Source organism: Pleuronectes platessa, chromosome 19 (assembly GCF_947347685.1).
Source record: "Pleuronectes platessa chromosome 19, fPlePla1.1, whole genome shotgun sequence".
In the NCBI taxonomy this organism is placed as follows: domain Eukaryota; kingdom Metazoa; phylum Chordata; class Actinopteri; order Pleuronectiformes; family Pleuronectidae; genus Pleuronectes; species Pleuronectes platessa.
The window spans coordinates 7,700,279-7,714,710 of record NC_070644.1 but is presented as its reverse complement, the minus strand read 5'-3'; the positions used below and the strand labels follow the sequence as shown (position 1 = coordinate 7,714,710).

The 14,432-nt window shown below is 42.2% G+C and overlaps 1 protein-coding gene across 1 annotated transcript in view; it reads right to left on the bottom strand.

Annotated features, from left to right (window-relative positions):
- The window catches only part of lamc3 (laminin, gamma 3), a 103,991-nt gene that overhangs the window by 51,377 nt on the left and 38,182 nt on the right, over positions 1-14,432 (bottom strand). The window contains exons 6-9 of the mRNA XM_053411638.1: positions 13,540-13,657; positions 7,257-7,355; positions 6,279-6,415; positions 5,237-5,356 (exon numbers count right to left, since the gene is read on the bottom strand). Coding sequence (XP_053267613.1) covers positions 5,237-5,356; positions 6,279-6,415; positions 7,257-7,355; positions 13,540-13,657 — 474 coding nt within the window. The remainder of the gene's footprint in view (positions 1-5,236; positions 5,357-6,278; positions 6,416-7,256; positions 7,356-13,539; positions 13,658-14,432) is intronic.

The following is a 14,432-nucleotide window of genomic DNA, read 5'->3' as shown; positions in this document are numbered from 1 at the left end:
TTGAATTTCAACCCTGCACTGTGCATTTCTCCATCACATGCACAGATAATTGCAAGCATCCTGCACACTACAGCAGGGCTATTGAGGCCTACTGTAGTGTGGAGGACTAGTCAGGTAAGTTTCGATGATATTACCAGGGAAAATATATTAGCATGCTGATTGAGGATTGTTCATCTGTTCATCTAGCCTATTTCTATTCATTTATCCAGCAATTGTAAAATATTTTTAAAGACGATTCCAATTGGCCAACTATTTATATCTCTGGCATTGCTTTAGTGTTTTTTTACAAGCTTTTTTCTCATCTTATTCTACAGAACATTGTCAAGTGCACTATCTCATGTGTGGAGACATTTCACCCCAGCCAATGTAGAAGGAAAGGCTGTGTACATTTGCAAATACGATGCAAAGACCTATGTTAAGAATGACACAAAGATGCAGAAGCATATAGTCAAGTGCCCAAAGTTTCCTCAGGGCTCAAATCCGCCTATGACAAAACAAATGTTTATATTTATGTCTGTATATGACAAGGTAAATACAGTTAGTATAAATTACCCTCACAATTTCCAGTTTATTCCCGTTAATTCCTGTATATTCCCGTATATTCCCGTTAATTCCCATGGCAAGTTTCCAGCTTTGAATATTCCCGGAATTTTGCAACCCTAATTAGAAAACAAAGTGTTAATCCTGTGGTCTTAAATTTCTGGTTTCTAAAAAAACAAGATAGCGCTGGTTAAAATGGAAAGTATCCTCACCAATGGTCAGATCAGCTATGTCGTACCTGTAATGAAATTGCTTGTCAGATTGTCCAACGACACCTAACACTTTTCTGACAGTGTCCAATATGTTTTGTTGACTTTCTAAAACAGACAATCTAACCACCAGATCAACGCAGCGATTGGTCGAATGTGTGAAGGTGAAGCTACAGTTGGAATTCGATTACAGCACGTTGAATGAGGATTGCAGTAGGACTTTGCCCAAATTATTTATTGGATACGGTCAGCCCAAAAAAAACGTAGAAGACAGAAAGATCTTGGAGATACGTTGGGGAGGTAGTGTCACATGCTGTTCACCGGTGAGTGCGGCCATTCGGAATGGGTAGCAACATTTTTTATTTAAATGTGGTGGGATGACACGTCGCCCCACTCACACCGAACTCCTTTCTCTTCCGCACGAGCGGCACTCAAGCACTCGATTCAAATCAATCTTCATTTGCAACCCAATTCAGTTCCATTTGTACAAAGTTAAATCACATATTATCTCAAGGTAGTTTCCAGAGCAGGTTGGGAACCTTAGAGTATGATAGAGGGAAACCCATCAGGGACAGAGGAGAGAAAAGAAAACTCCCTCCAACCTCCAACCTCCGACAGACCGATACTCAAGATTATCTGCTTTTACCCGTTGGGTTAAAAGGACAATAAATAGTTGAGAAAGGGGAGAAGCAGTGTGGAGTTGTACGTAGCATTATATGACCGTCGGATTCGTTCTTATAATGACAATAATATCAAAGCAGTGGGTGTAATGGGACCAATTAATAATATTAATAAGTAATTTTCCAAGTCAGGCGACGCTTTGTATTCCACATTTCCAATTTTTTTCTCTTCCCTACCTCGCTCTTTCTATGTCTCGGCTCAGTTCTTTGATTTCGCTTTGCCGCAGCGCCTTTCTGTTATGCTTATTCTTCCAGACGACAAGGCCTCCAGACTGGATTACACGCAGACCCGGGTGCAGGTAGCGTTCAGGTTGTGTGAAGCTACAATTGCCGCTTGAATCAGAGTGACAGGTCGCCTGGAGCTGCTCTCATGGATCTTTGCTCTTCTTTCTCCCTTCCACTCCTGAACTGAACACAAGAGCAGCCATATGCTGCTCTCTTGCCTTCTACTAGAGACAGATCTCATTAAAATTCTGTCTATCTTTCTCTCCTTTTCTCTTCTAACCTCTTTTTCTTTTTTTTTATAATTCAGCCTCCCTGCTGCTCCGGGCAAGGCAGGTTGGCCTGTGCTGCAGATATGAAAAAGGATCAATGCTGCAAGCTTCTCAACAGATGGCTGCAAGGACTTATGTTAGATGATGTCCCCTTCAGCATGAAGCACTGCTCGGCCAAGAGAGCCCCGGTTACCGTCCAGCAGATTCAAGGGGTGACCACAGTTGCTGGAGGCAGGTCAAAGCAACTGTTTAGGGAGGTACTTCATGTTTGCCTATGATAGTTCCTGGCAGCTGCGCTCAAGTGTTCAGCCTGTTGAGGCACTGGAGGGGGCTTGAACTCAGCCAGTGTCAACTATCAAGCAGATGTCCAGGATCAGGAAGGAGACAAGTGGTGATGCACATGTTTCAGAGGAAGAGTGCTCCTAAGTGCGCACACACACACACACACACACACACACACACACACACACACACACACACACACACACACACACACACACACACACACACACACACACACACACAAACACACACACACACACACAGAACTATGTACTAGCGATAAGAAGCTCAATGTTTTTTATGACCCCCAACCACCTCATCCATTATGAGAGCCAGCCCACACCACCTGACCTGCATAAATTTGCCTTAATCTACAACCTCAACCCAAAAGACTACACCCCCGCTGCAAGACGCTTTGACCATAATTATGACATTTCTAATTCTACAATTATGTTTTATCCAATTTTAGTTTCCGTCTTCCCTCTCTCTCCCTGTTATATTTGTATGCCTGTCCATTAAAGTAATTGTCCTCACAATACACAGGCCTGCAAGCAGGGGCCATTTTAAGTTACATGACCTTGAATTATGTGACCACGGCAGCTAAATGCAATCAAGTGACACAACACCAAACATCTATTGGATAATCTACATCGGACCACAACAGCTAATTGATGATAGAGTAACTTATGAGCCAGGACAAGACAGGCTCATTATAAGTCACTTATGAAGTTAACCCAGTCCAACTCATGGGTCAACATGGAGTTAAATGTGACTCAAGCGTCACAGCTACCACCAGATATGAACTATCAGTAGTGTTGTAGGGAAAATAGAGGGAGGGAGTACTAAAAATGAAAAGTACCTTGTGCAGAGCCTGTTCTCAACCTGCCTGGCCTGTGGTGATGCTAGCTGCAGTTGCAGTTGTTGTTCTCTCTGAAATTGTTAAAGTGACCTATGATCAATCAGATTGTGTTTTTGGCACAGGCTTTAAAGTCAATGTTTGTCATAATATGAAACTAAATTTTCTTTATTACTGTTTGCATATGTGGTTTACATTAAAGTTTAGATTATTTACCTAACTGGTGTTGTTCTTTCATACATTGCTTGTCGGCTAATTAAAAATTGTGTTAGGCAACTGAAATAATCTGCGTAACTCTCTAAAATAAGAGCTCAATAATTCCACTTGATTTAAAGCTTTGCAGCTTCAAATGTGCTTTTATTTTGTATAATAATTGCTGGATAGGAAGGGATTCCATGAATGTGGTTTCAATGATTGAGATCCACACCCGCGACATCTGTGAATGTCTGTGTCAGTCAGATCTAATGAAATAAAATAATAAATGATCCATTATCTGGTGGGATTTTTGGAATTAGTAGATAGATTGAATGACTTCATGTAACGAAAAAGAGGGCCCAATCGGATGTCCTGGCACAAATACTCGGTGTTCTTTAGTTGAATTCTTTGTCCTTCTCTTTTTCTCCATGCTGTCTGTCCCTCTCTCTGACTGGTCCATCAACTCCTTGTCAAACACAGTTGAGAATCTGTGATTTCTTGTCCTTTTCCAAGGAACAACTAATATCTCTGAAGCCAGGTGAGCCACTCACATCCCAAACACTTCTCTCTAATGCCTCATCTGTTCAATAATAAAAAGAAAAAAAGTCATCCAGATTGAATCCTGTCTCCCAAGTGGCAGCTTAAGCCCAAGAAAATCTATGGTGACAAATACTGTCCGTTCACAGGAATCACAGAAATTGCAGTTTGTATGATGTTTGACATTGAGTTGTCACTCAGAATTATCGCTCACTTTGTTGAAGACACACAGTGAAGGGATTTCAGCGCAAATCAAAAGTGAGAAAAGAGCAGAGGCAGCGGCTGAGTGAGAGAGAGAATTCCAGAGCTACTTCCAAAGCCTGTGCCGCTCTGGTCTAATCTTTAAAGTAACTATACACATGCACCGCTACGGAGAGGAAAAAAAAGGCAAGAGAAAAGGAGATCATTAATAGGGATGGCAAGGCAATAGATTTGTGCTTTTATTACGTGGAGAAAACAACATAAACAAGCACTGGGTGAAGTAGATAAGCAGGCTGCCACAAAGCTGTTCTTGGCCAGTTGGGCCACTAATCTGTGTGGCCTACAGAGACGCCACTGAGGACTGAGTGAAGAAGAAAGCGACTTTAAAAAACACTATTAGCTATGTGCATTTCTAATTACACATATATATGGGGGAAGATGCAAGTACTCATTACGGACTGACTTGTGCCTTGTGTATACAAACACCGCACAAAAATAAAACAGTCACACTTGCACATTCACAGCGGATGCATTTAGAAAGATGTTTTTATAATTTATGCCGGACCACCAGGGTTTGTCACATCTTTCAGCTCGGAGCATTTCATCGTTCTAAAAAAAAAGACAGTAAAAAGAAGATGTCTCCAAATTGAGTCGTTCTCCTTTGATTGTGCGTTTTGGGCATTAAACCTCCAAGATGTGCAGTTAATGGGATTGCTCCTCTTTCGCTTCGGGCTATGGACAACTCTGGGCCTGGAGGGGCTGTGAGTTGATGTCTAGAACCGACTTAGCAGAGACAAGAGGAGACCAAGCCAATTTTCCCTTTGTTGCCTCTCCAGCATGGCCGAGACATCCAATTCCATCAGGCCTTAGCTGCTGGGGCAGCTGATAGAAATGAGCCCTAAGTCCTGTAGCTGGGCCAACATATTCCCTTATCTTCTAATGGCTCTGATAAGGGCTTGGAACGAATGGTGTCAGAATAACCGCCGTATGACCCACTGCCAAAGAACCTGATTAATCTCACTAAGGAACAACAGGAACAAGCTATGGGTATTACAGATGCTCCTCTAACGCTAATATAATTCCCACATTTGCTACGGTTGCAACAACAGAAAGATTTATTATTAACCAACCCTGGAAAACACACACTCACTCACACACCCTCACCTCAGTTGACCCATCCTGAGGTAACGATCTGTCCTCGTGAATGAATTTAAATGTCTTGTATTCTCCGTTGTGACTCACCAGGAGCTTTGTAGAAACCGATGTCTTCCTCGCTAAGAGGCAGCAGGTAGACTTCTCCCTCCTTCCACAGCAGGGGGTACTCTTGTCCCAGAGAGAACTCTCCCAACCAGCCATCTTGATCTGGAGAGTCATAGTAGACATTTCAAATCATGAACATGCTACCCTCCTCTGCCTCAGAGAAGATCAGGATGTATACAGTACTGATCTGTATACATCCTGATCTTATATATAAGCAAGTTTGCTCTTGTAAGAATTATGTTCTTTTTTTTTTGTTAGTTTTGTTTAAACAACAGCTATACAATGCGGCAAGTTTGCTCTTGCAAGAATTATGTTCTTTTTTTTTGTTAGTTTTGTTCCTTTCGCTAGTTAATAGGAATAACTATTGGATGGATTAGCAATGAACTTTGTGGAAGGACGCAGTATAAATCAGGAAAGAACCCATTACATTTTGAAGTGGATCTGAATACATAGGCAGATCCAAGAGTTTAGTCTCAATTTCTCTGCAGCGTTTCCCACAGTATTCATTCAACCAGGGGCGACAGAGGGGAAGCAAGCACATTGACGTCCCTTTCATGTGAAACGATTCCAGATGGGAGATAAACAGACTAAAGGGTGAAAGACAAATTGAGAGAGCTGTATTGCATGCCACAACTGCAGCTGAAACTATGCTGTCTGACTGTCTTCATGGATGGTAACAACTTCTGGGTAATAGCATTGCAAACAGCTATTCAATTCGGCAATTGGAGCAAACCACCAAGTTAGAGTTCTCTTGTGTTAAAACATTATTTTTGTTTGGTTCATTACGAAACTGTGGCACGGCAGATAAAAACAATTGTGGGTTACACAGTCTAGACCAATTTTTTTTTGGGCGAGATAGGGAATTACCGTAAACTAAGGTATATGCTCTCCAAGCAAAATACATTTAAGTTAAGGAAAATAAAGAGGATGAGGATTCAGAGATACTTTTACTGGTCTGATTGACTTCCAAGGATAATCTTGTTAATTAGAGAAGCTTATTAATGGCTGCAGCTTGAGAGAATACCTTCCATAAAGTCAGAAGTGATGTTGACAGCAGCAAAGTGACTGGACGACGTGCAGGCCAGCGAGTGGCCAAAGCAGAAACAAGGCTGGCAGCCAGCTGGGTCTTCTTGTTGGAGGTTGAAAAAGCCCGGCTTGCATCTGTGGAAACACACACACACACACACACACACATATATAAACACCTAATGCATCAAATGTTATTAACACGCTAATGCTGCACACTCTCCTCGGTGCAGCTACAAACCACACCCTCGGTGTAATGTTATTCTTACTAATCTCTTTAAGTTGTTCTCACTGCAGCAGCAGTCGAGACTGGTCCCAAGAGCAGTAATAAGGAAAAAATATTTGCAGCAGAGCCAAATAGAGCTCTGCTGCACAGACCCTGACCTCTGACCCACAGTCGCTAACTGGTACATGGGTGGGAGAGGAACACTGCTAAAAATCAGGATATACACAAGTCACGTTTCACAGGAGAGGGGCCTGACCAACGAGCCATGAAATCAGGAAAAAAAGTCAACAAACAGGGAGCACAGAATTATTCAATAGTTGGAGACCTGGGGCTGTGTGCATTACTAATGTCCCAGTGAGTTTATCTTGTATCCCAGAGGAGCGAGATAGAAACACACAGCGAGAAGCAGAGACCCGGCTGCTGACATATTGTAACTGTCTTATTCAAGAAGTCAAAATGACAGATAGCCCCGAAACCACATTCTTACCGAAGCTTTTTTGTAAAGTATTCTCCTGCAGATCCGATGTGCTGTAATTTAGTTTATTTATATAATTACCTAACTATTATTAATGATGTAATGTAAATGTTATATTTATTAAATCAATATTTTGAACAGCAATTAATATTAACATCTCTATATTACGTTCATAAACCGGTGAATGACTAACATTCTCCTGTGCTGCAGGAATTCAACAGTTGCCTAGGTAACCACACGTCATGCGTCATGCAAGCAGAAAGCTGATAACACACCTGTCACAGCTCGTCCCCTCCACGTTGGACCTGCAGTGACAACGTCCGTCCAGAGGAGAGCAGACGTCCACAGTCCCACTGGGGTTACACTCACAAGGCCTGCAGACAAAAGGTGATGTGAATATGGCAGACAAGTACATTTTGATGTGTTGACTTCACCGATTTCCATAAGTATATTCTCAATTTGCTCACCACAAAACATTTCTCTGCGAACAGTAGGGTGCCTTGCTCAAGAACCCTTCAACAACGAGGATACTTGCCCTGAGGCTCAAACCCGGAACGACCCCGGTGACTAGCCGACCCTGCAGACATGCGTTTTGCCATGGCTGCGCTCGTTCATAAAGCACAACAAGTGTTCGTGCAACAAATCATCAACGCTGAAATGCTTGGTAGCACACAATCCATCATGCCAAATTTAAAGGCTGTGCCAACAACCTTGATAAAAGCAAGTGAGTAGGTGTACGGGTCCGCTGTGTCTTGGATCCTGTGTCAAACTGGGTTTGATCACCTTCATTGATTGATTACTTTTGTTTGTAAATGTAACACAGGATCTATTTTTAATGAGGCGCTATTACAAATAATTCAATTATCCCAGGGCAAGCTGTCTCTGCTTGTTTCTGCTTGTTTCTGCTCCACTGGTCTGAGTAATTCACAACTCAACAGCCTGATGTTGCTGCATGAATGAAAGAAAGGTGTGTGCATGTGTGTTGCATGTGTGCATACATATATGTGTGTATTGCAAGAATAATTATTAGTAAATGCAAAGGCTCAAATCTAAAATTAAGTTTGTATTAATAATCGTGTTATTGCCAAGCTTGTGATATCTAAAAAAGGGCCAAAAGTAGGATGTTATTCCGTAAAGATTTTCAATAAAGCTGCCTTTTTCTTGAGCCTCACTGAGGATTGCATTATTGATGTTTGTGGCCATGTGTGAAGAGCGGAAATGAAGTGTAAACAAAACACCGACATATTCTCACCTCCTATGCCGACATGTTAGCTAACGTTTCCTCACACATCCATCAGATGTAGAGCAGCTTCGCCGAGCATCTGGCCACTCTGCAAATTCAAGTCAAATGTTTCCTCTCATTTTAGATCCGATTTGGTCTCCACCAGCTCATTAGAAACGTATCTAGCTCTTTATCTTAATGCTCCACTGTGTTGACAAGCAGGGTCACTCACGTTATCAGTTTGTTGGGGCTGGATAGGAAGTGTACAGTGCCTTGCATAAGTATTCACCCCCCTTGGACTTTTTCCCATTATGTACTGTTACTAACTGGAATTCAAATAGACTTAAATAAACTTTTTCCCGTTTGATCAACAAAACATGCATAGTACTTTGGAGGTGCAAAATAAATTTTATTGTGACACAAACAATAATGAGAACAAAAAAGTTGACATCTGTTGGGTGCATAAGTATTCACCCCCCTGTGTCAATACTTGGTAGAACCCCCTTTCGCTGCAATTACAGCTGCAAGTCTTTTGGGGTATGTCTCTACCAGCTTTGCACATCTAGAGATGGAAAGGTTTGTCCATTCTTCTTGGCAAAAAAGATGAAGCTCAGTCAGATTGGATGGAGACCGTCTGTGAACCGCAATCTTCAAGTCTTGCCATAGATTCTCTATTGGATTGAGGTCTGGGCTTTGACTGGGCCATTTTAAGACATTAACATTCTTTAATCCAAACCATTCCTTTGTAGCTCTGGCTGTATGTTTAGGGTCATTGTCCTGCTGGAAGATGAACCTCCGCCCCACTCTCAAGTCTTTTGCAGACTGCATCAGATTTTCTTCAAGGATTTCCCTGTATTTGGCTCCATCCATCTTTCCCTCTATTCTGACCAGTTTCCCTGTACCTGCTGAAGAGAAGCATCCCCACAGCATGATGCTACCACCACCATGTTTCACTGTTGGGATGGTGTGCTCAAGGTGATGGGCAGTGTTGGGTTTTCACCACACATAGCGTTTTGCATTGAGGCCAAAAAGTTCAATTTTGGTCTCATCTGACCAGAGCACCTTCTTCCACATGTTTGCTGTGTCTCCCACATGGCTTCTGGCAAACTCGAAACGGGATTTTTTATGGATCCCTTTCAACAATGGCTTTCTTCTTGCCACTCTTCCTAAAGGCCAGATTTGTGGAGTAGACGACTAATAGTTGTCCTGTGGACAGATTCTCCCACCTCAGCTGTGGATCTCTGCAACTCCTCCAGAGTAACCATGGGCCTCCTGGTTGCTTCTCTGATTAATTTTCTCCTTGTCCGACTCTTCAGTTTGGGTGGACGGCCTCCTCTTGGTAGGTTTGCGGTTGTGCCATATTCTTTCCATTTTCTTATGATGGATTTTATGGTGCTCAGAGAGATGTTCAAAGCTCTGGATATTTTTTTATAACCTAACCCTGCTTCATATTTCTCCACAACTTTATCCCTGACCTGTTTGGTGAGCTCCTTGGTCTTCATGATGCTGTTTGTTCAGTAATGATCTCCAACAAACTCTGAGTCCGTCACCGAACAGGTGTATTTATACTGAGATTAAATTGCAGACAGGTGGACCCTATTTACTAATTATGTGACTTGCAAATGTGACTTGTGAATGCAATTGGTCGCACCAGATCTTTGTTAGGTGTTTCACAGTAAAGGGGGTGAATACATATGCACTCAACACTTTTCAGATTTTTATTTGTAAATAATTGTGAAATCCATGTAATATTTCCCCCCACTTCCAAATGATGCACTATTTTGTGTTAGTCCATTACATAAACTCACGATGAAATAAATTTTAATCTGTGGTTATACCATGACAAAATGTAGAAAAGTCCAAAGGGGGTGAATACTTATGCAAGGCACTGTACAAGTGATTTTGAGCTTAAAGAGGGACCCTGTTGCAGCCCGGAACAACATCGACGACAGCCGTGAGGGTTAACCTCAGGAGCTGTAAAATCTGAACAATTAGAGAAATTCTTAAAAGCCCAGATGAGCTGAGGGAAGCGACATACTGGTAATCATCTGCGGTTCATCACGGTGAGCGACCCCTTTCACGTTGCACGTCGTGATTAGATTCATGTATAAATATTTATTACAGTGGGTTTAAAGTCACGAGAATAAATATCAAGACCGTTTATCACTGTTTTTCAGAGCGAAAGCTAAATGTCTGTTTGTCTGTCAGTCCCACTGCCTCTAGTCACCGTGTCCACAGTTAGGAGGTGGTAGAAATAATATTATCACCAAACAGTCATTGATATGCGATTCAACACCATCACAACTTAGTATTCCCTCAGTGGGTGCAGGGGGTCAGGGAGAGCTGGGATGGTATATGAATACAAATACTGCATCATACTTCTCACACGCACACTCAGACACACATATATGCACTATAATGGGCATATTACTGCAGACTCGTATGTGCACATACTTAGCGAAAGAGCTCTCAGGTCAGAAAGTTAGAATGTGCTTTTCATCCTCAAAATGGATGCGGCAGGTCACTGCATATGCAAACTGCATCAATGGACGTAGAATAACACCCAGACTGAGTGTTTGTGTGTAAAACACTCTCATATCTTAGGAATGAAAGCGACTCTGCTTATCTTACAAGGAATTGAACCGCCTGAGCTTAGCGTAATGACACGATTAAAATCAGAGAGAAGCACAAATACAGAAAAAACAGTGCATTCCAAACGATGCACTGTTTTGTCCTTATCCAGGGTGCCAGCTCGCCTAATGGAGAACATTTACAATCAGCCATCAATCTGGCCACTTGATGTTAGTGATTAGTTTGTCACTGCGAAGGAAAAAAAAACTACTTCCCATGAATAATTTGCATTTATTGACAACGCACTGTCATGTCCTGTTTTCCATTTGTGTGATATTTCCTGTTTTATTCTGCTGTCACTTACCCTTGTCTCTCGTCTAAGGCCCCGCTCGAGTGTTTCATGCCTCTGTGATTACCATTTGTTGTCACTGGCTTTTACCTTTGATTTATTCTGACCACCTCACCTCACATGCATACTCCGTGATATATTTGATTGCCTGCTGTAACCACGAAATGAAAATTCTCTCATTATCCACTCACCACAATGCCGATGGAGGGGTGGGTGAAGTGTTGGAGTCCACAAAACACCGGAGACTCGGGGGGGAAAACAGCGTCGAGGTCGCATCTAATACAATTGAAGACAATCGCGACCGCTTCTTCAGATGTAATCCGTCGGCATAGGGGTGAGTGGATAATGAGGGAATTTTTTATTTTTCAGTGAACTATCCCTTTAAAGCTGTTCCGTTAAGTTTCTGAAGTCGCCCAGGCGGGATCCAGTCACCATGACAACAGATGGAATAAACCGCATCGGTCTCTGGATTGGTTCTAAGGGATCTTCAAACGCCAGATCTTCCTCTCCTGTTGGTCCAGATGGCCGAGTGACCAACCAAAACACTGACCGTGTGCAGCAGAGGAGAATTCACAGCAAAAGTTGGGGTTGTGGTGTATTAGTAATCAGACAGCAGCAGGCCGGTCTTTGTCTTAAAGTCATAAAGAGGGGGAGGGGGGGGCTGCTTTACTAAATCTCAACAATGCAAAACACATGCATATAGAGAACATTGGTTTGATGTATAAATTGATTTGTTTTGGACATTGGATAAGATATTTAGGTATTATTTCTTAAAGCTCAAAAATAAAAAATAACCAGTTTTTGGTTCCGTAATCGCGATATAATTTTGTTGTAAGTATATATATATATAAAGAAATTACGAAACTAAAGTTTTGCCGACAAAATCCGTCCTCCTTGTAGCTCTGTTTTGTTTTCAACCAGCTCCTGAGGCAAGTATCTAGCTCCTTACGCGCTAAGGGCTCCACAACGTTTGCCAGCTAGCAGCTGACTTTCATCGACCTGCCTCTTACCTGTAGGGTGTAATGGGAGCAGGGAGAGCGAACCAACACAATAAAGCTGCGGGGCCATAAAGACAACACAATCAGATGAAAGACAGTGAAAAGCTCAGGCTGTTTGAAGGGGGACTGCAGAGTCAGATGTTAAATCTCTGTGGGTTTAACACTACAAACCAAAACCTCCCATATTACACATAGACATTGATCCATGGTGGGAAATTCATACATTTAGCTTTATACTCAATAATATTTTTAGAATGAACATGATCGTTTATTTGCAGATAGCTAATGAAATCAGAGAAATAATCCCATATATCACGTTTTTCTCATGAAATTCAGACAAAGGTATATATGAAACAATGTGGAGCTGTGAGGATCTGTCTTATCATACAACTGGATGAAAGAAAAATAAATAGAACAATGCAGCCCAGAGGCAGGACATACCGTGTTTGTCCTGCGGAGGGGATCACGTGTTTTTGTTTACAGCACATCAACAGCATCAGCTCGTATCACTGAAAGCGATGGGATCTAATTGTCTTTCCAAGTTGACCGCTTCTACAGTGTCTTCTCCGTGCATCATACCACTTTTTCATCCTTTAATTCTTGTATATTACTTTTGTCGATTTTATTTTGGAGTCTGTTGCTTGTTGGAAAAGTCATCAACACGCCCACTCGCTCACGGTGAAGCTTCCTAATAATCTCCTGCTGTTTTCTCATATGGAATCATAGGGACACTATCCAGAGTTTGTTACCAGGGGGCAGGCAGAAAAAACTCCAGAATGTCCACAGCAACTGACTCGAACGTTGGCCTTTTCATATACAGCCCCTCAAGAGATATGTATTTATTCTCAAGCTCAGTGCGTGTCTGTAAGCAGCATTACGGTAGTGAGGAGTTGATATTGATTCAAGAACTCAGCGAATATTTGCACGGAGACCAGAAAAAGGCAGAGTGCAATTATATATCAGAATTTTACAGATAAAATGACTGAATGAATAAAATGTGTTCTGAGTTAGATTTAAATGTTAGCTTAAATCTTTAAATTGAAAATTTTACTTCCCTCTTAGTTCATGTTGGCGTGTGGAAAAATAGACCAGTCTGGGCAGTGGGAATAGTCTGATACAGTATTCTGCACATCCTGGTACACAATGATAAGAGAGTCGCTAATTCACACTGGTGTCACTTAGAGAAATGAGAGTCCTCCTGTTTACAGCTGTTTAAATCAGGGGAGATTTATTGAAGTCCGTCTGCTCTTTCCTCAGATCCTTTTTTCTTTGTGTTTGTGTTAACCCCGTCTTCCTTTTGAAAGCTTAGTTCTTTGCCACATCTTCAGTTCCCTCTCATTGCGTTTGCCTTTTTTTAAAAGCGTCACGTGTGTCAATATGTGCGTGCGTCTGTGTTTAGGACCGTGTTTGTTGCTCACCTGCAGCCACCGGGGCCGAGCGAGTGAAAGCCGGCCCGACACGTGTCACACTTCTCCCCTGTCACGCCGACTCGACACGCACACCTTCCTTCCACATCACACTGCAGACTCACTGAGCCTGAAGGGGACAGCCGATGAATAGTGCACGAAGAAATAATAAGAGAGAAAAGAGAATGGAAAGGGGTCAAAGGGGAAAAGATGGCAATGAAGACAACTTTAAAACTTCAGAATCCATCTCACATAAAATGGATCAATATATTCATTAATAATTTGCCATGGCAGGGACAACTGAAAACCTGTTACTGGATCCCTTTTCCAGAAACCACAGAGGGGAGCTTGGAAGATCTGAATACAACCTTGCAACCATACGGTCGTTAACATGAGAGAAGAGTGGAGCGGCGTGGAGTCTGCTTCAACCTTCGATCAATATAAAGGACTCCAACAGCACTGGGCAAACACCTTACACTATTCAGGAAACACAGAGGAGACCAGAACTGATGCATTTGTTCATCTCTCCCGCTGGTTCTCCCCCCTTCGCCCAGAGGATGGTGTAATTAGGGGCACAAACATTTAATGTCCCTCTCGCCTAAAATTAGACAAAATCCGTGACTCGACTGGATCAATTTACAACAGCGGGGCCGAGGCGAGTCATGGATTTCTTTAATGGTCCTTTTTGGGGAAGCTAAAGAGATAAATCTGATGGGATGAGCGAGACATGAGAGGAGATTGCATAAATTATGAATAAGAAAGGATTCTACTCTGAGGGAAGGTTTGGCGGTTGACTAGTCCACGAGCTGGGCTAAATATTAAAGTAATGTTTTTAATGAGCATTTGGCTACAAAAGCTGCAAAAAATAATACTTTTCTGTCCTTTTTGCCTGAAGCTAAATCTCA